Source organism: Haliotis cracherodii, unplaced genomic scaffold, assembly GCF_022045235.1.
Source record: "Haliotis cracherodii isolate W230 unplaced genomic scaffold, xgHalCrac1.p SCAF_19, whole genome shotgun sequence".
Lineage (NCBI taxonomy): Eukaryota > Metazoa > Mollusca > Gastropoda > Lepetellida > Haliotidae > Haliotis > Haliotis cracherodii.
In genome coordinates, this window is record NW_027266274.1 from 3,683,750 (window position 1) to 3,706,153 (window position 22,404).

Genomic DNA, 22,404 nt, shown 5'->3' on the forward strand with positions numbered 1-22,404 from the left:
ACCAATGGAATGACTGACGAGAAGACGACATTAGCCAATCAGAAGGCAGCTTACTCGTGCTTTGCGGCACTAATGTCAAATTGGCGACTACGCTTCGAAACATATTTTGACAAATTCTCGATTAGAAATTTGAAACCTGAACAAAAGAACATTCTGGAATAGCTAATAGATGGTTTAGATTGTATGGATTCAGTCGTTAACCCCGTAACTATCGTTCGGAATACCCCCTGTAAAAGGTTTTCGGGGTTGCATGATAAGAAATGATCACATTCCGGCTGTCACTTTCATGATCTGGTAAGCGACGCTCTGATTGGTCGGGTGAAAGGTCGTTCTGACGTGACCCCTAATTAGATGGCCTCAGATCTTTGTTTAGCGGTAGCGAAAACTAAGATCTGATTTCAATGAGATTGGGAGCGTTTGGAAGTATACCATCTTGATGCGATTCGGCTGTAGCGCGTGTATGCGTGGAGGTGTAATATTAATTATGGAGGTGTTATATTTAGTTATGGAGGTGTTATATTCAGTTATGGAGTATTATATTTAGTTATGGAGGTGTTATATTTAGTTATGGAGGTGTTATATTCAGTTATGGAGATGTTATATTTAGTTATGGAGGTGTTGTATTTAGCTATGGAGGTGTTGTATTTAGTTATGGAGGTGTTATATTAGGTATGGAGGTGTTATATTCAGTTATGGAGGTGTTATATTCAGTTATGGAGGTGTTGTATTTAGTTATGGAGGTGTATTTAGTTATGGAGGTGTTGTATTTAGTTACTGAGGTGTTATATTTAGTTATGGAGGTGTTATATTAGGTATGGAGGTGTTATATTTAGTTATGGAGGTGTTGTATTTAGTTATGGAGGTGTTGTATTTAGTTACTGAGGTGTTATATGTAGTTATGGAGGTATTATATTAGGTATGAGGGTGTTATATTTAGTTATGGAGGTGTTATATTAGGCATGGAGGTGTTATATAAGGTATGGAGGTATTATATTCAGTTATGTTCAGGGATGTAGACGCTCTTGTCAGAATATTCCAACATTGGCGTCGAAAAATGTTGAGTAAACATGTATCTCAGACATTCTCTGGTCCAAACTAAATATTTCTAAACAACCATTATTCAGAAATATTTATTTGGAATGAACAAACAATAACTGGGACTTTGACATGGTTCGCGGAATTCGGAGTAAGAGGTAGTTTGATATTATACGAAACTTCACTGGGAGATCTCTCTTTCTCTTGATAAGCACACACAGCGCATGACAAGATTGGACAAATATCTGTTTATCTCAACCGGATTAGAAACATGCCTAAATGGCAAAGCTGTAAAGCAAATTATCTTTACCCTGCAACAAATACTGTTGGGGTTCACAAAATAAAGAAAAAACTACATTTAAAACTACTGATTATCGCTACACAATATGAAGTATAGAAGGCAAAACGAGCATGTTTTTATTAAATATTAAAACAACAATAACGCAAACTGTACAAGCTAGACAAATACACAAGATATTCAAAATGCGAATTTAAGGATTTTTTTAAATGTTGGTCAACTTGTCATAAGTTTGATTAGTTTGAATTGAAACCAACTTATTCAGCAAGGTTGTATTTGAACGCTACTTAATGGGCTAATTAGTTATTCCTCGCATGTGCAAAGCACTTGCAGAATATATATTCTGTATAATGAGATAATGTGGGTGAAAACAGAAAAATGAAATAATTGTAAAACAATCTGCCAGTTGGACCTATGTTGCAGGAAACAAAAAAACAGCGGCCAGAACAAAAGCACTTAGAGTGCTTAATAGCAGGTTTTCGCACAGTACAGAAGACAGCCCACTTCTCTGTCACCGCCTTGAAGGGTGGTGATCGTTATACTGTGTCAGCGCCTTGATGGGTGTGTGATCGTTATACTGTGTCAGCGCCTTGATGGGTGTGTGATCGTTATACTGTGTCAGCGCCTTGATGGGTGTGTGATCGTTATACTGTGTCAGCGCCTTGATGGGTGTGTGACCGTTATACTGTGTCAGCGCCTTGATGGGTGTGTGATCGTCCTGTGGACACTGGTTGGTTGGTTGGTTGTTAACGCCGCACTCAGCAATATTCCAGCTATATGACGGCGGGCTGTAAATAATCGGGCCTGGGCCAGTGATTAATATCATGAGCATCAATCCACGCAATTGGGATCGATCACCACTTTGAAGGGTGGGTGATCGTCATACTGTGTCACCGCCTTGAAGGGTTAATGCTCGCCATGTGGACACTGTCAGCACCTTGAAGGGCGGGTGTCGTCATACTGTGTCGTCGCCTTGAAGGGTGGGGATCGTCATGTGGACACTGTCACGCGTCGCAGGGTGGGCGATCGTCCATTGGACACCGTCACCGCCTTGGGCGATCACCCGTGATGGTCCGATACCGCACTGTTGCACACAACTATAATTTCACGCTGATAAGAAGGATGTTTGTCAAATAGATATTTCAAATGGTAATGTTTTCATTGTGTAGTTAACTCAGCACTGGTGTTTCAAAGCTTGAAGATAAGCGTTCAACTAAATGACTAATTCAGGAAATGTTCACCGCTATTGTGATGTAGGAGCATGACCAGCGCGTAGGAATATGTACATGGAGATACAGGAAAGTGAAATGCCTAGTATTATGAAACTGTTTCAAAACGTCCAGAGGCCGGTGCATAGTCTCCAAAGGCCAAGTTGGCGGTCATGGGTATGGACCCGTCCAAACCAGTGGCTTGGTAGCGACACCTTCCCGGGACACAATACACAAACAAACAAACCATATGTGTCCATACCACGACACACCACGAGCTAGTCTGAATGCGATACAGCAAGGACTGATCTTTGTCTATATTATGTTTATCAGATTCATCACACAAACGTTCGACGAACTGGACGATGATTTCTCCCGACACCGATGGTTTGAAATCCATTGTTAGATAGTTATAGCACTTGCTCAGGATATTGTTTTTCAAGAATGTTTGGGGCCAATATTGTGTTGACCGCACATCAGGTTACGATAGTGGGCATCAGTAGCACGTGCTGTCTACTCGCAATTTACATATCCGCTGAGACAGGCCACGCGGAGCACGTGCAATCTAATCCCAAATTACGTATCCACCGTGACAGCGGACGTGTAGCACGAGCGGCCTGCTTGTAACTTACGCAAACACTAAGACTGTGCACCTGTAGCACGTGCACTATACAGTCTCTATACAAACACGAAGACGACGCACCTGTTGCATGTGCAGTCTACAGATAGTCCATACATACACCGCACACGTGCACATGACATCCCAAATCAGTCTATTTGTACAAGTACTGCATCTCTAAGGCAGCTTCGTATTCCCGCGCCTTTAGTCGTAGTGACGTCAGACTGTCAGCTCGTCTGCCATTAGGAGCGGTTGCAGGAAGGCATGCTTGGTAATAGAGGAAAGGCGGGATTCCAAAGTGAGGTTGCAGGAGGGTGTATGGCGGTGGCACTATACTGAGTGACGGGGACTTCTCGAGGTCAGGTGATTCGTCACCGGACTTGTCACCCGAATCAACTTTCCTGGACGGTTTCTGAAGCAAAAATATCTTTTTAAACAAAATGTATGTTTTTTTATGCACATTGTTGACATTTCAATTATGTAGGTTTAGCAAGGAGTTTTGTAGTCAGATATTTTTAAAGTTTAACTGCAAACGCGGTCAGCTTGTTTCAGAACGATAAACAAACCAAAGAGTCATATCAGGGTTTTCATTGTTTTCATGCTGTGGCGCGTGTAAACTGTTACCGTGTGTGATGGACACTCTCAATACAGTATGGGCGTGTGTATGGTGGGCGGTCTATACAGTATGCGCGTGTGTGTGGTGGGCGGTCAATACAGTATGCGCGTGTGTGTGATGGACACTCTCAATACAGTATGGGCGTGTGTATGGTGGACGGTCTTTACAGTATGCGCGTGTGTGTGGTGGGCGGTCAATACAGTATGCACGTGTGTGTGGTGGGCGGTCTATACAGTATGCGCGTGTGTGTAATGGACACTCTCAATACAGTATGGGCGTGTGTATGGTGGACGGTCTTTACAGTATGCGCGTGTGTGTGGTGGGCGGTCAATACAGTATGCAAGTGTGTGTGGTGGGCGGTCTATACAGTATATATGCACGTGTGTGTGGTGGGCGGTCAATACAGTATGCTCGTGTGTGTGGTGGGCGGTCTATACAGTATATGTGCGCGTGTGTGTGGTGGGCGGTCAATACAGTATGCGCGTGTGTATGGTGGGCGGTCAATACAGTATGCGCGTGTGTGTGGTGGGCGGTCAATACAGTATGCGCGTGTGTGTGGTGGGCGGTCTATACAGTATATATGCGCGTGTGTGGTGGTGGGCGGTCAATACAGTATGCGCGTGTGTGTGGTGGGCGGTCTATACAGTATGCGCGTGTGTGTGGTGGGCGGTCTATACAGTATATATGCGCGTGTGTGGTGGTGGGCGGTCAATACAGTATGAGCGTGTGTGTGGTGGGCGGTCAATACAGTGTGCGCGTGTGTGTGGTGGGCGGTCAATACAGTATGCACGTGTGTATGGTGGGCGGTCAATACAGTATGCGCGTGTGTGTGGTGGGCGGTCAATACAGTATGCGCGTGTGTGTGGTGAGCGGTCTATACAGTATATATGCGCGTGTGTGGTGGTGGGCGGTCAATACAGTATGAGCGTGTGTGTGGTGGGCGGTCAATACAGTATGCGCGTGTGTGTGGTGGGCGGTCTATACAGTATATATGCGCGTGTGTGGTGGTGGGCGGTCAATACAGTATGAGCGTGTGTGTGGTGGGCGGTCAATACAGTATGCGCGTGTGTGTGGTGGGCGGTCAATACAGTATATATGCGCGTGTGTGGTGGTGGGCGGTCTATACAGTATATATGCGCGTGTGTGGTGGTGGGCGGTCAATACAGTATGAGCGTGTGTGTGGTGGGCGGTCAATACAGTATGCGCGTGTGTGTGGTGGGCGGTCTATACAGTATATATGCGCGTGTGTGGTGGTGGGCGGTCAATACAGTATGCGCGTGTGTGTGGTCAATACAGTATGCGCGCGTGTATGCTGACGGTCTTTACCACATGCACGTGTGTATGGTGGACAGCCTCTATACTGTATGCACGTGTGGATGGTGAACAACCTCTATAATGTATGCACGTGTGTATGGTGAACAACATCTATACTGTATGCACGCATGTATGGTGGACAGCCTCTATACTGTATGCACGTGTGTATGGTGAACAACTTCTATACTGTATGCACGTGTGTATGGTGGACAGCCTCTATACTGTATGCACGTCTGTATGGTGAACAACCTCTATACTGTATGCACGTGTGTATGGTGGACAGCCTCTATACTGTATGCACGCGTGTATGGTGGACACCCTCTATACTGTATGCACGTATGTATGGTGAACAACCTCTATAATATATGCACGTGTGTTTGGTGGACAACCTCTATACTGTATGCACGTGTGTATGGTGGACAGCCTCTATACTGTATGCACGTCTGTATGGTGAACAGCCTCTATACTGTATGCACGTCTGTATGGTGAACAACCTCTATACTGTATGCACGTCTGTATGGTGGACAGCCTCTATACTGTATGCACGTCTGTATGGTGAACAACCTCTATACTGTATGCACGGCTGTATGGTGAACAACCTCTATACTGTATGCACGTGTGTATGGTTAACAACCTCTATACTGTATGCACGTCTGTATGGTGAACAACCTCTATAATATATGCACGTGTGTATGGTGAACACCCTCTATAATATATGCACGTGTGTATGGAAGTGTGAATGCATGTACCTTCTCCTCGTCTAGTCTGATGACGGTCTTTGGTGCGGGGACAAAGCTGACCTCCTTCAAGTCCTGTAGGCCCCCGAAGTTCCCAAGCTTCTCGTGCTTCCGCCACTTGGCCCGCCTGTTCTGGAACCAGATCTGAGGAGAGGTAAACAGAGGATTACAGGACTGCGTGTATAGCACGCACTCTCCACACAATCACTGCTACACATTCCACTGTCTCCTCGACCGCTGCATCATGTATCTGTCCAGTCTCTCCATCGAGTCCTAGGTGCCTCCATCCTTTCTCAAGTGGACTCTCCTCGGACATATTTCTCCCCAGGCACTACCCCAGACCCACGCACGCACGCACGCACGCCAACCCAATGTACCACTTTACGCCACCCTTCTCACCTGTACTCTCTCCTCTGACAGACCGGTCTTCCTTGATAGGTCGTCCCGTGTGTTGATGTCGGGGTAGTGAGTCACCTGGAACACCTGCTCCAATGCCTTCAGCTGCTCGGAGGTGAAGGTCGTTCGAAAACGTCTCTTCTTGGACACTGGTCCTTCTGTTCCCACTGCAAGAAATTTAAAGGTTTAATGGATGTTAGATATCACAATACCGACAAACTAGACACTCAAAATATGTAACTGCAATGTGGTTCTAATCCTGCATTGGGGAAGATAACGACAGAACTCACCCCCATCAGGACTCCGCTTGGTCCCTCTACTCATCACGTAGTCTTCCCCTGCCGCTGCTATCCGAGGGTCGCCGGTGTCCGCCTGGGATAGGGACAAGTGAAGCGGGTCCACACGACTGAGGGTTTGGGGTAGGCAGCTGCTACCTGGGATGGGGCTGTCCTCGGAACTCTCCGAACAATGGAGGGAGGAACATCTTGGTGTGTCTGAATCCTCTGGAAGCAAAGCAGTGGCGTTATAGATATTCTTGGTCTTCTGGATCCCCACACCTCCATATTGAAAATATGGCTTTGTGAATATCAGTTTTAAGACATATATACATATATATATACAAAGCTTTGGGACCTGAACTAGATTGGGTGATTTACACTTTAGAATTTATCATTTGTTTGCATCACTATACCATGTAGGAAATTAATGAACAACAATTATGAACTGCAATAAAACAATATAATTCTAGGAGAGCACATCATTACAATTCTCTAAAATGTTATAGATTGGGTGAAATCTCGTAAACATGTCTCGCAGAATGCCTCCCTCAACAGCAATTAGGGGACACATAATTTAACATTCAGCTCACAAGAACGCCGGCACTGATCCTACAAATTTATCTGTCACCTGTTATCTACGTAATTTAAACAGGCGCGTATCTTATGGAGAATTAGCGATGCCCAAATCATTGACTTGGGGGACAAAGTTGAGCTACATACGCCGGTCATAGGCGTTGCGTTGTTTAGTCCTGAATTGTACAGCACCGCAACAGTATCACACAGATAAGCCCTGCTCAATCAGGTGGTAATCCGCAGCGACCTGCTAATCCTTGCGTCCATACACATCACAGAGGCAAACTAATCTTCATGTAGGCGAGAATTAGGCAGACATAACACAATTTCTACTATATTGCTCTTCGTTTAATATATGTGTGTTCTTTTATAAGACCATTCACCAAAGGTATAAGTTATTTCAGTTGACAGTGAGTGTGCTTTTATGCCGATATTCAACATATACTGCTAAAGTTTCACAGCAGGGAACACCAGAAATGGTTGTAGCCTTTTCTTGAATCAAACCGGGGGTTTCGACTAGAACACTTAAACCACTAGCTAGGCTACCCCGCCGACAAAAACGGCTGATGCGGCGAAAAACAACACTCACCCACTCACTTATTCTACACGTTGCATATTGTGATTAGGTTTCCCCTGAACTGATCTACAAGTAGATTTCTGCGGTGGGCGTGTTTATCTGCCTGGTATTCAATTCACACCTGATAACAAGTCAAACTGGTTGGTCCTAACAGCCTCATATAGCTTATGTGAACAACACAATATGTTTCTGTTTTCATTATCTCGTTATTAGAGCGATTATCTCAGCCTGTCCAATCAAAACCTCGCGAGATTTAAGGTATCTCCAGCGTCACTATGAGTCTCTCTGTCTCTCTTTCATCCGAGCCATTCATCAATCCGCCATCTTGATTTTCACGTCAGCGACTGCAGTTCAAAGTCGTACAATGTTTTATGGTTCAAAGATCGAGTGAGATGATCGCTTTTTGTTCAGCGATCAAAGCCGACTCTAATTTAATTACAAAATTCTCAACCGGAACTCATCATAAACATGTCATAACTTTGATAAAAGAGAAAATATTCGGCACAATCGAACGCCATTTCGAACTGCCGTGTTTCCAAGCAGCGCACACGCTTCGAGGAACCTTCTTATAATCCGCACAAATAGGGACATTCATTGGAGCTATAAAGCTTTCGGGTTGTCCCTTATCTCAATTTAGAGTTAGATTTATTCTTTGTTTAAAAATTCCTCCTTTGATTTCAGGTTCCTGTGGCGTTCTTCATGTGGTGGGAAAGCAAGCTTTAAACTCGGCATTTTATGAAGGCTTGTTGACACGTTTTGATTTAACACTGTAATAGTTGTGATAACTGCCAAGCGGGCCACACTGTCTACTATTGGGCATTCTAACGGGTCAACAGATACTAAAGCTCCTGAACAAGCAGATCTTAATTATTGAGTAAACACTGTTACGGCATAACCCAGCTACTTCACAAAACGAGGTAAAAAATATAAGGTTAAGAGTGTGTTGAGATTGCGCTCTTGACCCTTGGAGCAGCGTGAGAGTGGCAAGTGGAGCACAGAATCGGTACGCCGTACGTGTCGCATTATCCAACTCCCTAGGGGGAAAGTGGTGACACACTGTCCGTTATCTACAATATATTAATCATTGGAATTTCATCCTGATTTATTTTCAACACGATTCAGGGATGTTTAACTGTTATGTGATCTTGATAGCAAACTTTATTTCTCTTTTTGGCTTATTCCCTCCCGTGTCTTAACCGGTATGTGAGGATAGATGTCTTTTCCTCGTGTTTCTACCTGTATGCGAGGATAGATGTCTATTCATCGTGTTTCAACCTGTATGCGAGGATAGATGTTTACTCTCCGTGTTTCCATCTGTATGCGAGAATAGATGTCTATTCCTCGTGTTTCTACCTGTATGAATAGATGTCTATTCTTCGTGCTTCTACCTGTATGCGAGGATAGATGTCTATTCCTCGTGTTTCTACCCGTTTGCAAGAATAGATGTCTACTCCCCGTGTTTCTACCTGTATGAATAGATGTCTATTCCTCGTGTTTGTACCTGTATGAATAGATGTCTATTCCTCGTGTTTCTACCTGTATGCGAGGATAGATGTCTATTCCTCGTGTTTGTACCTGTATGAATAGATGTCTATTCCTCGTGTTCCTACCTGTATGCGAGGATAGATGTCTATTCCTCGTGTTTCTTCCTGTTTGCAAGAATAGATGTCTACTCCCCGTGTTTCTACCTATATGCGAGCATTGATGTCTATTCCTCGTGTTTCTACCTGTATGCGAGGATAGATGTCTATTCCTCGTGTTTCTTCCTGTTTGCAAGAATAGGTGTCTACTCCCCGTGTTTCTACCTATATGCGAGAATAGATGTCTATTCCTCGTGTTTCTACCTGTATGCGAGGATAGATGTCTATTCCTCGTGTTTCTTCCTGTTTGCAAGAATAGATGTCTACTCCCCGTGTTTCTACCTATATGCGAGAATTGATGTCTATTCCTCGTGTTTCTACCTGTATGCGAGGATAGATGTCTATTCCTCGTGTTTCTTCCTGTTTGCAAGAATAGGTGTCTACTCCCCGTGTTTCTACCTATATGCGAGAATAGATGTCTATTCCTCGTGTTTCTACCTGTATGCGAGGATAGATGTCTATTCCTCGTGTTTCTTCCTGTTTGCAAGAATAGATGTCTACTCCCCGTGTTTCTACCTATATGCGAGAATAGATGTTTATTCCTCGTGTTTCTACCTGTATGCGAGGATAGATGTCTATTCCTCGTGTTTCTTCCTGTTTGCAAGAATAGATGTCTTCTCCCCGTGTTTCTTCCTATATGCGAGAATTGATGTCTATTCCTCGTGTTTCTACCTGTATGCGAGGATAGATGTCTATTCCTCGTGTTTCTTCCTGTTTGCAAGAATAGATGTCTACTCCCCGTGTTTCTACCTATATGCGAGAATTGATGTCTATTCTTCGTGTTTCTACCTGTATGCGAGGATAGATGTCTATTCCTCGTGTTTCTTCCTGTTTGCAAGAATAGATGTCTACTCCCCGTGTTTCTGCCTATATGCGAGAATTGATGTCTATTCCTCGTGTTTCTACCTGTTTGCAAGAATAGTTGTCTACTCCTCGTGTTTCTACCTATATCAATATATGTCTACTCCTCGTGTTTCTACCTGTATGCGAGAATTGATGTCTACTCCTCGTGTTTGTACCTGTATGAATAAATGTCCACTCTTCATATTTCTACCTGTATGAATAGATGTCTTTTCCTCGTGTTACTACCTGTATGCGAGGATAGATGTCTATTCCCCGTTTTTCTTCCTGTTTGCAAGAATAGATGTCTTCTCCCCGTGTTTCTGCCTATATGCGAGAATTGATGTCTATTCCTCGTGTTTCTACCTGTTTGCAAGAATAGTGGTCTACTCCTCGTGTTTCTACCTATATGAATATATGTCTACTCCTCGTGTTTCTACATATATGCGAGAATAGATATCTATTCCTCGTGTTTCTACCTGTATGAATAGATGTCTATTCCTCGTGTTTCTACCTGTATGAATAGATGTCTACTCCTCGTGTTTCTACCTGTCTGAATAGATGTCTAGCCCTTGTGTTTCTACCTGTATGAATAGATGGCTAGTCCTCGTGTTTCTACCTGTATGCGAGGATAGATTTCTGATGAGGTTATTTAGCGCCCCGACCCAGTGTTTTGTAGTAAGTTTGTTTTCCGTAGTGGGACATCACAACAGAGCTTTCCTATTGGTCATTTAAAAATATAACTTCCGGTTGTATAAGACACATCCTGCCGGCCAACAAACAATTGCCTTTGTCAATATTACAATAAAGGGTCTAGAAATGCACCCACAGGAAATGAATGAGTTGACAAATATATCTTCCGAGGGAAGACGTAAATTAATTTCCTCAATAAAACATTTCTACTTCTCGTTTTCCCACCGATCCGAGTTAGTTATGAAGTCGTTTATTTGTCAGGCGCTATACTTGTAAGCGTCGCCAGTACCAAATAATCACACAGTACTTAATTATTCTAACCAGGGAAACTATACAAAGAGACACCCTGGTCTAACACTTTCACGGCAAAACAAGCAGGGAAGAAGTCAGTCTGGAAACCTATTCACATGCAAGTGCTACAAGTGGTTTGCCTGCTATGCACAAGGTCGTCCATTCAGCAGAAGTCGTCCGGCACTGACACAACAAGAACAGTTACCTTCTATATAAAACTTGTAGATTGCTTGTCACCAACTACCAACAATCACACATCAATATCACATTGTACATTGCAGCCTGAGACGACACGACAGTACCGCAGTTTTCGTGCTGCATTGATTCCACTTAGAGTCAGGGTTGGCGCTAATTAATTACCCTGCATACCTGTCCATGTGAACGCTGCCCTAGCCCTAATTGCACTTATCGATTATAGCACCTTTCCCGTGGTCCTCTGTCATTTCCGGAACAAGCCAAATTAATTTGTCATCAGGTTTTCCGCCGTATTATTCCGATATCGAACAGGCCATTGCTACTAATTAGACCCAAATTATCATTTTAATGATCCATGTGCACTTAATTTTCCGCATTGTTATTTTCAGTCTACACGTGCCCGTGCGTTGTTGGGCCCTGGTTTACTGTGCAGCACACACTCACAATGGGCAAATACGCCCCAATCACAAAAAAAATACAGTTTTCGGTGGTGAAAAAATGAGTTTGCAAACAGTAAAAATGTTCTTGGTATATTAATACATCTGACATGATGTTCTGGGAGATGGTTCAGTTTGACGTAGATACGTATATATGAGGATAAGAAATATTAAACTGACAAAGGAGAAAAGAGGTCGTTTCATTTCTTTGAGGCGGACATTATTCCAGTCACTACCTAAAAACACTGAAAACATTTATCACGTGACCGAGGAGCTGAACCACACGTGGTTTCTTTCAGTACATCAAACTTTTGTTTGTAAAACTTGAAGCAATATTATTATTTTTTATCACACTTTTATGGAATAATATTTTATTTAATCGAAAAATCCCATCGTACTCCTTGCAGAATCCGCAACAGTGTAACATAACGAAGGTTAATGATTAGCTGAAACCTAAAGTTACACACTCGAAATCCATTTACATCATTAAAGGACGGGGAACAATTCGCTGTGCAAAGTTGCGTGCTCGAAACCTATGGGTTCGAATCACAGATTCTCCTTGATAAATGTTTCTCGGTTTGACCATATAAGTCAAACGTCTAATGGGTGTGCGGGGAGTTTCACCAAAAGAAATAAGTCTCTAAGGGGAGGGTCATCAAAAAATATATAACGCATATTTGGGGATGGTCATGACAAAAATGAACAAAGACATGGAGAGATCATCCAAAAATATGACAAGCATATATGATGGTCATCCAAACCCCACCCAAACCCCCACCAAACCCCACCCCACCTTCACCCGTAATAAACGACCGATCCCAATAATTGCAATATTGTCCGAAGTTGTGTCCAACCAAACTCACTAATCTGTAGTTGTAATATAATTTCTGAAGTTCACATCCGAGGCCACCAGCAGTAACGGTCAAATGAGGTTGAAGTACCCATCCTTCCGTGTCACTTCAAACGATTATATGCAGACATGAAGGCGCGCACATTTCCGATTGATTCCGCAAATGCCCGATGATTCCCGATGACGTGTCTTTACATTGAGGAAAATGCATTCATTATTAAAACCAGTGTTGATTTATATCCTCCAGTATTTAATCATCTAATAGTAAACAAGTTTTTGAAAAAAATCAGCGAACTATTTCTAGTAATTAGAGTCACTTAGCTAATTAGGTGTCTCCAGACCTATTGTATACCTACTCCTGATCGATTGAGTGTGTGTGAAATATGCATATAGAAGCTACACGCAGGTCTTGATGCACGGCTAAAACACACAAGTATAAACATATCAACGCAACATCGCACATATTGACAACATGTCTCAATAAGGTGCATAACTCTAATTTTAAATTTCCCAAGTTAATTAATTAGCGACTGTACATTAGAGTAGATTGGGAGCCCACACCAAAGTGAAAGTTTCAAAACAGATGTAAACACCAGTTTATATTAATTAGTTCATTAGTTCCATAAACGCTGGAACTGTGTACGTTCACAAAACACAACTTGGAAATCGTTCGAGGTGTGTTTTACGTTGTACCAAATCAGTATAAAGAACACGGTGACATTAGACTATGGCTGCAAAACACTGACATATATGAGAGTGTATTAGTAGCATGTGTTTGTGACGAATTGTATCAGTGACGTGTGACGTGTTTTGATGTATCAGTGACGCGTATCGGGACGTGTACCGATGACGTGTATCAGTGACAAACATGTATCAGTGACAAACTTGTATCAGTGACAAACGTGTATCAGTGACGTGTACCAGTGACGTGTATCGATGACGTGTATCAGTGACGTAAATCAATGACGTGTATCAGTGACGTGTATCAATGACGTGTATCGATGACGTGTATCAATGACGTTTATCAGTGACGTGTATCGGTGACGTGTATCAGTGAAGTGTATCAATGACGTAAATCGATGGCATGTGTCAGTGACGTGTTTCCGTGACGTGTATCGATGACGTTTATCAGTGACGTGAATCAATGACGTGTATCAGTGACGTAAATAAATGACGTGTATCAGTGACGTAAATCAATGACGTGTATCAATAACGTGTATCGATGGCATGTATCAGTGAAGTGTTTCCGTGACGTGTATCGGTGACGTGTACCAGTGACGTGTGTCAGTGTTGTGAAACAATGACGTGTATCGATGACGTGTATCAGTGACGTAAAACAATGACGTGTATCAGTGACGTAAATCAATGACGTGTATCAGTGACGTGTATCGATGACGTGTATCAGTGACGTGTATCAGTGACGTGCATCAATGACGTGTATCAGTGACGTGTATCATCGATGTGTATCGATGACGTGTATCAGTGACGTAAATCAATGACGTGTATCAGTGACGTAAATCACTGACGTAAATCACTGACGTGTATCAGTGAAGTGTATTGATGACGTGTATCAGTGACGTGAATCAATGACGTGTATCAGAGACGTAAATCAATGACGTGTTTCAGTGACGTAAAACAATGACGTGTTTCAGTGACGTGTATCAGTGACGTGTACCAGTGACGTGTATCAATGACGTGTATAAGTGATGTGAATCAATAACGTGTATCAGTGACGTACATCAATGGCGTGTTTCAGTGACGTGTATCGATGTCATGTATCAGTGATGACGTGTATCGATGGCCTGTATCAGTGACGTATTTCCGTGACGTGTATCAGTGACGTGTATCAGTGATGTGAATCAATGACGTGTATCGATGGCGTGTATCAGTGACGTAAATCAATGACGTGTATCAGTGACGTAAATCAATGACGTGTTTCAGTGACGTGTATCAATCACGTGTATCAGTGACGTGTATCAGTGACATGAATCAGTGACGTGCATCAATGACGTGTATCAGTGACGTGAAACAATGACGTGTATCGATGACGTGTACCAGTGACGTAAATCAATGACGTAAATCAATGACGTGTTTCAGTGACTTGTATCAGTGACGTGTTTCCCTGACGTGTATCGATGACGTGTATCAGTGACGTGAATCAATGACGTGTATCGATGACGTGTATCAGTGACGTAAATCAATGACGTGTATCAGTGACGTAAATCAATGACGTGTTTCAGTGTCGTGTATCAATCACGTGTATCAGTGACATGAATCAGTGACGTGCATCAATGACGTGTATCAGTGACGTGAAACAATGACGTGTATCGATGACGTGTACCAGTGACGTAAATCAATGACGTGTATCAGTGAGGTGTATCAGTGACTTGTATCAGTGACGTGTTTCCGTGACGTGTATCGATGACGTGTATCAGTGACGTGAATCAATGACGTGTATCGATGACGTGTATCAGTGACGTAAATCAATGACGTGTATCAGTGACGAAAATCAATGACGTGTTTCAGTGACGTGTATCGATGATGTGTATCGATGACGTGTATCGGTGACGTGTATCAGTGGCGTTTATCAGTGACGTGTATCAAGGACGTGTATCAGTGACGTGTATCAGTAAGGTAAATCAATGACGTGTAACAGTGAGGTAAATCAATGACGTGTTCCAGTGACGTGTATCAGTGACGTGTATCAATGGCATGTATCAGTGACGTGTTTCCGTGACGTGTATCGATGACGTGTATCAGTGACGTGTATCGATGACGTAAATGAGTGGCGTGTATCAATGACGTGTATCGATGGCATGTATCAGTGACGTGAATCAATGACGGACGTAAATCGGTGACGAGTATCAATATAGGTGCATCAGTGTCTTGTGTAAGTGGCGAACTTGTATCAGTGACGTGTATCAGTGACATGCATCAGTAGCGTGTATTAATGACGGACGTGGGGGCACGGGTGGTCCAGTCGTCTAAGGCGCCGCGATTCGCTGTGCAGAGTTGCGTCCCTTGGGCACGCCAGAAACCTATGATTGTGGGTTCGAATTCCGGTTCGCCCCGATTATATTTCTAGGTTTGTCAGCACCATACCCGTGCTCGTGGGTTTCACCGAAGTGGTAAACGTCTGAGACCTGCATCACTTCGGGCTTTCCTCCCACATTAAGCTGACACGCCGTGATATAACTGGAATACTGTTAAAAGCGGCGTTAAACCCAACTCACTCACTCAATGACGGACGTTTATCAGTGACGTGTATCAATTAGGTGTATCAGTGTAACGTGTATCAGTTACAATTCTGTAAGAAATTTATCACTGACATGTATAGGAAAATATATATCACGTTACAAATGATACATACAACAAACGTGCGATAGACATATTTTCCCTTTCTTAAACATAGGACATGAATGACAGCATCTTGGTTTCATTGACAATCAAAGATTTATCCCGAAACGTTGTACAAGCAAGCGCACGTCAGTTGTTTCAGTGAGTCACGGGGGACATATTGGACTCTCAGATTAAACGCAACGTCGCTCTGGGGGCTTTACAGTGTCCAATAACAAATTGTAAGTCTGTGAATCTGTCAGATGAAAAGTGGACTATTATTCCACGTTAATCAAATAAATCTGCCGTCAAAGTCTACCGCGTGAGGTACCAGGGAGATTAAACCAAAGACTGTTCTTTCTCTCATCGAGTCAAGCTTGTAGCTCCCCGCTCATATTCTACAGAAAGGGATTCAGCGTCCAGACCCTTTCTGAAGAAATATCGTTTAAGACAATTTATATTTGTTAATGCCCATTGTAAATAAATAGTTCAATCACTTTGGTAAACATGTTTTATTTGCCCTGTGTGCACATCTATTAACTTCACAAGTTTGGGAAACTTCATTACGGTTCAAAGAAAATAAATTTTGACATTTTTCTGCGTTCGTTGATGTCCCCTGAGTCACACAGCTCGTCAGCAGAACAAACCAACCCCCCAACACAAAAACACAGGAAATATTGGAATTCTTCAAATCTTAATAAGGACATTCAGGGGAACGAAAATTAAATTAACTGCTGCTCTTGTTATTGAATGAGGGAAACAATTTGCGGTTGAATAATATATGACAATTAAGATCAGCCATATTTAAGACCGTGCTGTACTTGTAAGACGATGTGTGTAATTGTCATGGGGGCCACACAGTCGGGACGGGATTACTCATCTCGATAAAAACATTGTCTATTGCTTTGTCGTTTTAGTGCACATGGTCTACACACGCCCGTATGAGAGATCAGATCAGCTGGGTGATACTGTCATCGTTATATGGCTTTCTCTGCACATAAAATACAGTCAAAGTAAGAAAAGTGCTTTACCAAATTATTAAATAGTTTTATTAACCACAAGTGTGACTAATTAATTTGAAACATTACTTTTGTGATATTTACTTGAAATTTGAAAACACTTGGCTTATACGATCTAAATGTTAATTACTGCATACTAATATATACGTGTTCAGCCGTATGTAGCAAGAAGCTTCGTGTCCGTGTCTATATGCATGGTCAGTCCATCATTGGGTTGAGCGGTATAAATTACGTGGGATAGTGTTTCGCTAGCTTACAGGGCACATGGCGTGTTGAGTTTCGTGGTCATGTGCATAAACAGGTTCCTACATGTTGATCAAATCAACTTTCTGTTTTAATCCATTGACATATGTCGCTGAACAAAACAAATTATGTTTTTAATTGACTAATTTGATCTAAAAATACAAGTTTATATGACAAAAAATGCTCTAATACTTCCTAACAAGTTTACTTACAATATAGAGACGCATGTCTCCTCTGTTTAATCCACCTTTGTTCACATCTTCCGAGAACAAACTGATACTATTTTCATGACAATATTTCATGTCAGTTTAATTTGTTTAACGCCATAGCGTGACTACTGATACGAGAAATTAACACAGAACTTGAGCCGTTGCTGTCTATGTAAAACATAAATCGCTCAGTAAAGATCACGCATCCGACGACCCACAGCATTACATAAAGAGTTGTTCCTTCAGTGCTAAATAAGGCAGATCGTTATGTGAGGGAAAGTAATTCCTTGACTCGGCAAATATTCCAAGTTTCTTTCTCTTCCTCTTGTTCATTCATCCTCGAACAACAATTTTAAGAAGTATACAAAAAGACAAAAAATATATATTCTATTTTGGGCATTAAGCTATTGGTTTGATAAAACAATAAGTATACATATTTATTTCGGGTATTAAGGTATTGGTTTAATAAATAAAATCAGTATGTATATAATTTTATTGGTATTAAGGTATTGGTCTAAGAAAACAGTCAGTATGTACTTTTTGTTTGGGTATTAAGATGTTGGTTTCATAAATTGTGGGTACATATAGCGATAGATTACATTAAATACAACAATCAGGAAACCATATAATAAATACCCCATTTTAATTCTGGAAACTCATTTGTCCCAAAAAAAACCTCTTAGGCCGGTTACAAAATTCAACATGCTGTTTTCTTTGGTACCAGTGAGTGTGTGTGTGTGTGTGTGTGTGGGGGGGGGGGGGGGGGGGGGGGGGTTATGTGGCAATTAAGATTTTAAGTCAAATTTTAAGTTTTCACTTCCAAAATGTGTGACTTGAAATATCATGACACATAATTTAACTAATTTAAACAATTAAAAGAAGCCACACCAGCACACAAGAAAAGATGTGGGTATACATCTTCACAACAAATCAAGGAATTCAGAATATCATCTTCATTTGCGTGCAGTTTGTTGGAACGGATTCTGGTGAACCTGACCTGCGTGCTATTTCACAAACTCACCATCACTAAATCCCTACTGTGTCGGTGTCTCGCCGCCTTTAAATATTGTTGCAGCATTGCTCAGAAATACCAAACAAGAAAAGGTATCCTCTGCGAGACATACTATCAAGGGTATATATTGACAATACATATATATCTATGTATCTCGCGTAGCAACATTTGATAAAACCTTAGTATAGGACAGTAAAACGTTTCTACGGTATTTTCTAATCCGCCTGTCCAACATTTAAACAATATTGAATACCATATTGAGAACCTGCTTTTTCTGGAGTCGTGCTTGTGAATTAATGTCGATAATGGACAATACAACATCACCGTAAATCGATATTTGAAGGGCACTTTGACTTTCATTTTATTTTTTAATAAAACACGCAATACTTGATGACCACATATAAAATGAATTATTTTTTATACATTTTTTATACATTTCGACCATCGACACATTGCTTTTATAAAACTTAGTAATTATGTCAATAAAAAAGACAGGTTTCGATTTTGTGTTGTAATCAATTCTACTACCTCTCATGTTTATGCGTGTACACATAGCTCGACATAACTCCATCTAATTTCCGTGAATATGTGCACTAAAGACTATGTATTTGATCTACAGAGCGCACGTGATGTGCATTTTCTTATGGGGACAAAGCAGGTAGGGGACCGCTCGGAAAAGTTGCCAGCATTAATCACTGGATGTTCTCAACTGTGGGCACGGATTTTCAAAGGCCAAAGATTGAGATGAATAAAAGAGCTGGTTCAAAAATCAAACATCTATATATACAGTAACTTTTTAAGCAAGGTGTGAAGTGTGTCAACTGCTAATTTACGTCTCAGTATTTTCCAATTTGAAAAGAAAAATCAGCGTTCATATGAGTGTTCGCTAATTTGTTATACCTTTATTAAAGTGTCCCTCGGCCGACCATTGTACAAAGAAATATAAATTACATTATACATTTTACATGGTATTCACCACTACGTGGTCAGTGTTGAACAATGCATGATATTGTCCAACATGTGATAAGAATCCAAATGCCTCGATCAGTGATTTACTCTTAGATGAGTGTGAGTAGAACTGTTTCTGGTATAGATACGTGCTAAATATAGGATGCGAATACACTAAAATACCAAATAATCTATGATCTTTTTATCGCAAATAGTAGTTTCACACAAAACTGCTACAAATACATTTGGTATATATTTGTACATGTATTACTTCACAAGAAGGCCTAAAGACCATACACTGACAGGTAAAACAACGGCTAGAAGAAAACAAACATGAAATAATTAGTCTATGGAGATTTATTTGATACGGGTGTCAGAGTTGTATTTTGGGCCTTAAGCTTGCAGTGTTTCGGCGATGGCTTTCAGCCTAGTAACGTTTTGATATCATTTGTAAGTTTTTGGTCAAATCCAATTTTCAAGTATATACTTTCTTTTGTCCGTCAGTTTATAGAGTCTATTCCTTATTCGGAAGACACCCAACGAATTGTGTAGACATTTGCCTTGAAGCCCACACGGGAGGCTGACAGGGTTAACACCTTCCCACCAGTGTATCTGTACCACCCAGCCTGGTGTAGGAAGGACGTGTGCATCACACTTCACAAACACATTGACACACCCCCTGCCAGCTGTTAAACCTGTGACGGGATCCTTCAAATGCATTCTGGTATTAAGGATATTACACATGTAGTTATGATAAACACATATGTTTACACCATCTACAACCTTCCCCTACCCCTGTACATCCACAGCCTCCCCAAACCCATAACAAATACAACCATTCCCCATCCCGCCTCTACACCATCTACAACCTTCTCACCCCACCCCCTGTACATCCACAGCCTCCCCCACACCCATAACAAATACAACCATTCCCCATCCCGCCTCTACACCATCTACAACCTTCTCACCCCATCCCCTGTACATCCACAGCCTCCCCCAAACCCATAACAAATACAACCATTCCCCATCCCGCCTCTACACCATCTACAACCTTCCCACCCCACCCCCTGTTCCGTCTACAACCAACCCAACCCACCCCCGCACTGTCTACAACCACCCCGAACCCTGCACCGTCCACAACCACTCCTAACTCGCCACCGTCTGCAACCACCCCCAAAAACCACACCTATCCACCCCTACAACCACCCCCCCCCCCCCCCCCCCCCCGCCCCCCCCCCCACCCCAGCACCGACTACAACCATCCACCACCACCCTGCACCGTCTACTACCTCCCTCACCCCAACCCTGCACCGTCTACATCCACCCTCCATCCCCACCCCTGCGCTGTCTACAACCTACCTCTACCATTAGTATCCCCCTACTTACACCCCTACCTCACTCCTGCCACAACCTATTCCCATTCTACCCTCTCGTGTTTACAATGGAGTGCATTATTCACCTGCTAGTTCCGTGCCTGACACACCGGGGTCGCCCTCAGGGTCGCTGTCTCTCTCGTCTGCCTTATCTTCTGGCGAACAGAGGTTCTCCTCTTCCTGCCGCTTCAGGATATTGTCAATTGAATGCTTGAAGGGCGGTTTTCCTTCAGAAATTACGCTTCTTCTAGACATGGACAGATCCATCGCGTGCTAGTCTCTCGTAAGGCACCGCTTCCACTCAGTATAAATCAGGTTAAATCAAACTAACCGAGCCGTGATTGTAACATGGGTCCATTCTTGAAATAAGACAACTGGCGTCAAAGAATGGTGAGTTGACATCCAACTCTTGCCCCGTCCCGAAAACTAAATAATGTTCCAACTGAACTTACTGTAGTTCTTTCAATCTCGAAAGTCTTCACCAATAACAAGATTAGTTCCAATTGCAACCCCGTCTTCGTCTCCGGAGCCGCTACAGACTAGATCCCATGGAAGTTCCTGCAATGTTGCCACTTCAACGACACAAGAAGTAATGCATCCAGTAAAACACCAGTTTTTTCACAAGAATCCCCGACTAGTTAGTAAACCTGCAGTAACTGCACTCTTTAAGCCTACTTCATCTAAATGTAAAGCCGAGATGTGTAATCGACTGCTGGTGTCGTCTGATGACAAGTATCGTCTGCTCCGAGTCGTCAGCTACAACACGGATACGCCGTCTTCCTGTCGATTGTGACAACGGCTATCACGGCCGATCACCCAAAGTTAATCCTTGATTTTATTTGCTTGAGATAAGACAGAAGTCGTTCCCGAGTTCCCATTGGGTGGATATAAGGGTGAGCTCCACACACTGTGTAGTGTTGGCTTCGCTACATCAAAGCTTAGTCTGTGGAGCTCGGCGCAGTCATGGGCAATTTGTCATATGCCATACACAATAGAAGGCAGCAGAGCGTTGTCCCAGGTAATAAATAATTACAATAATAATTAGAAGATGATTACCGGGTTCAGGTGTAGAACTTATTATCAATAGTAGATTAGATGGTTTGGCGAATTGATTAGTTTATCGACGCGCCTTTGTCACATGTGCTGGTGCTAATCACCTTAATTGGATAATTGGTTGGGGTGACATACATAGCTGCTGGTTGCCATGAGGATCAACACACGTCCCTATTAACGGCCCATAATTGGAGGAGAAAGTATCATTTACGAATATGTTGTTGCGAAAATTACGGGGAAGTTTTTTCTCGGCCTGTTATAGATGTCATTGATCTCTTTGTTAATTAGATGGCGTTAATATGATGACATAGTCATTATTTCCAAGTCAATTAGTCACTGCAGGGATGGCAATGAAGCAGCACACGTACATTAAGGCTTTGGTTATGCTCCACAAACCTTCTATTGACCAAGCTGAATTCAAATTTGGCTTGAAAACATGCACGTGCGAAATGTGCTGAAATATTAATGCGGCTTGTATACACCCGCCTCAACGCTTGGTGGCTTGAAAAATTACTCCTTATATCTTCTGGGACATAATTTGTGTGAGCTGTTGTAGCATTGTCCCAGGTAATGTGACCTTAATGTGGATTCCTGAATTATAATCTCTTGATATG

General features: G+C 42.4%; 1 protein-coding gene across 1 annotated transcript; it reads right to left on the reverse strand.

Moving 5' to 3' along the window:
* Positions 1-1,451: 1,451 nt before the first annotated feature.
* LOC139467020 (retina and anterior neural fold homeobox protein 2-like) lies at positions 1,452-21,615 on the reverse strand. The gene is made up of 5 exons (XM_071248731.1): positions 20,824-21,615; positions 6,514-6,726; positions 6,227-6,390; positions 5,840-5,971; positions 1,452-3,572 (listed from the first exon to the last, which is right to left on the reverse strand). Exons 1-5 carry the CDS (start codon positions 21,002-21,004, stop codon positions 3,315-3,317), a joined length of 948 nt encoding a protein of 315 aa, XP_071104832.1. The 5' UTR covers positions 21,005-21,615; the 3' UTR covers positions 1,452-3,314.
* Positions 21,616-22,404: the final 789 nt, after the last annotated feature.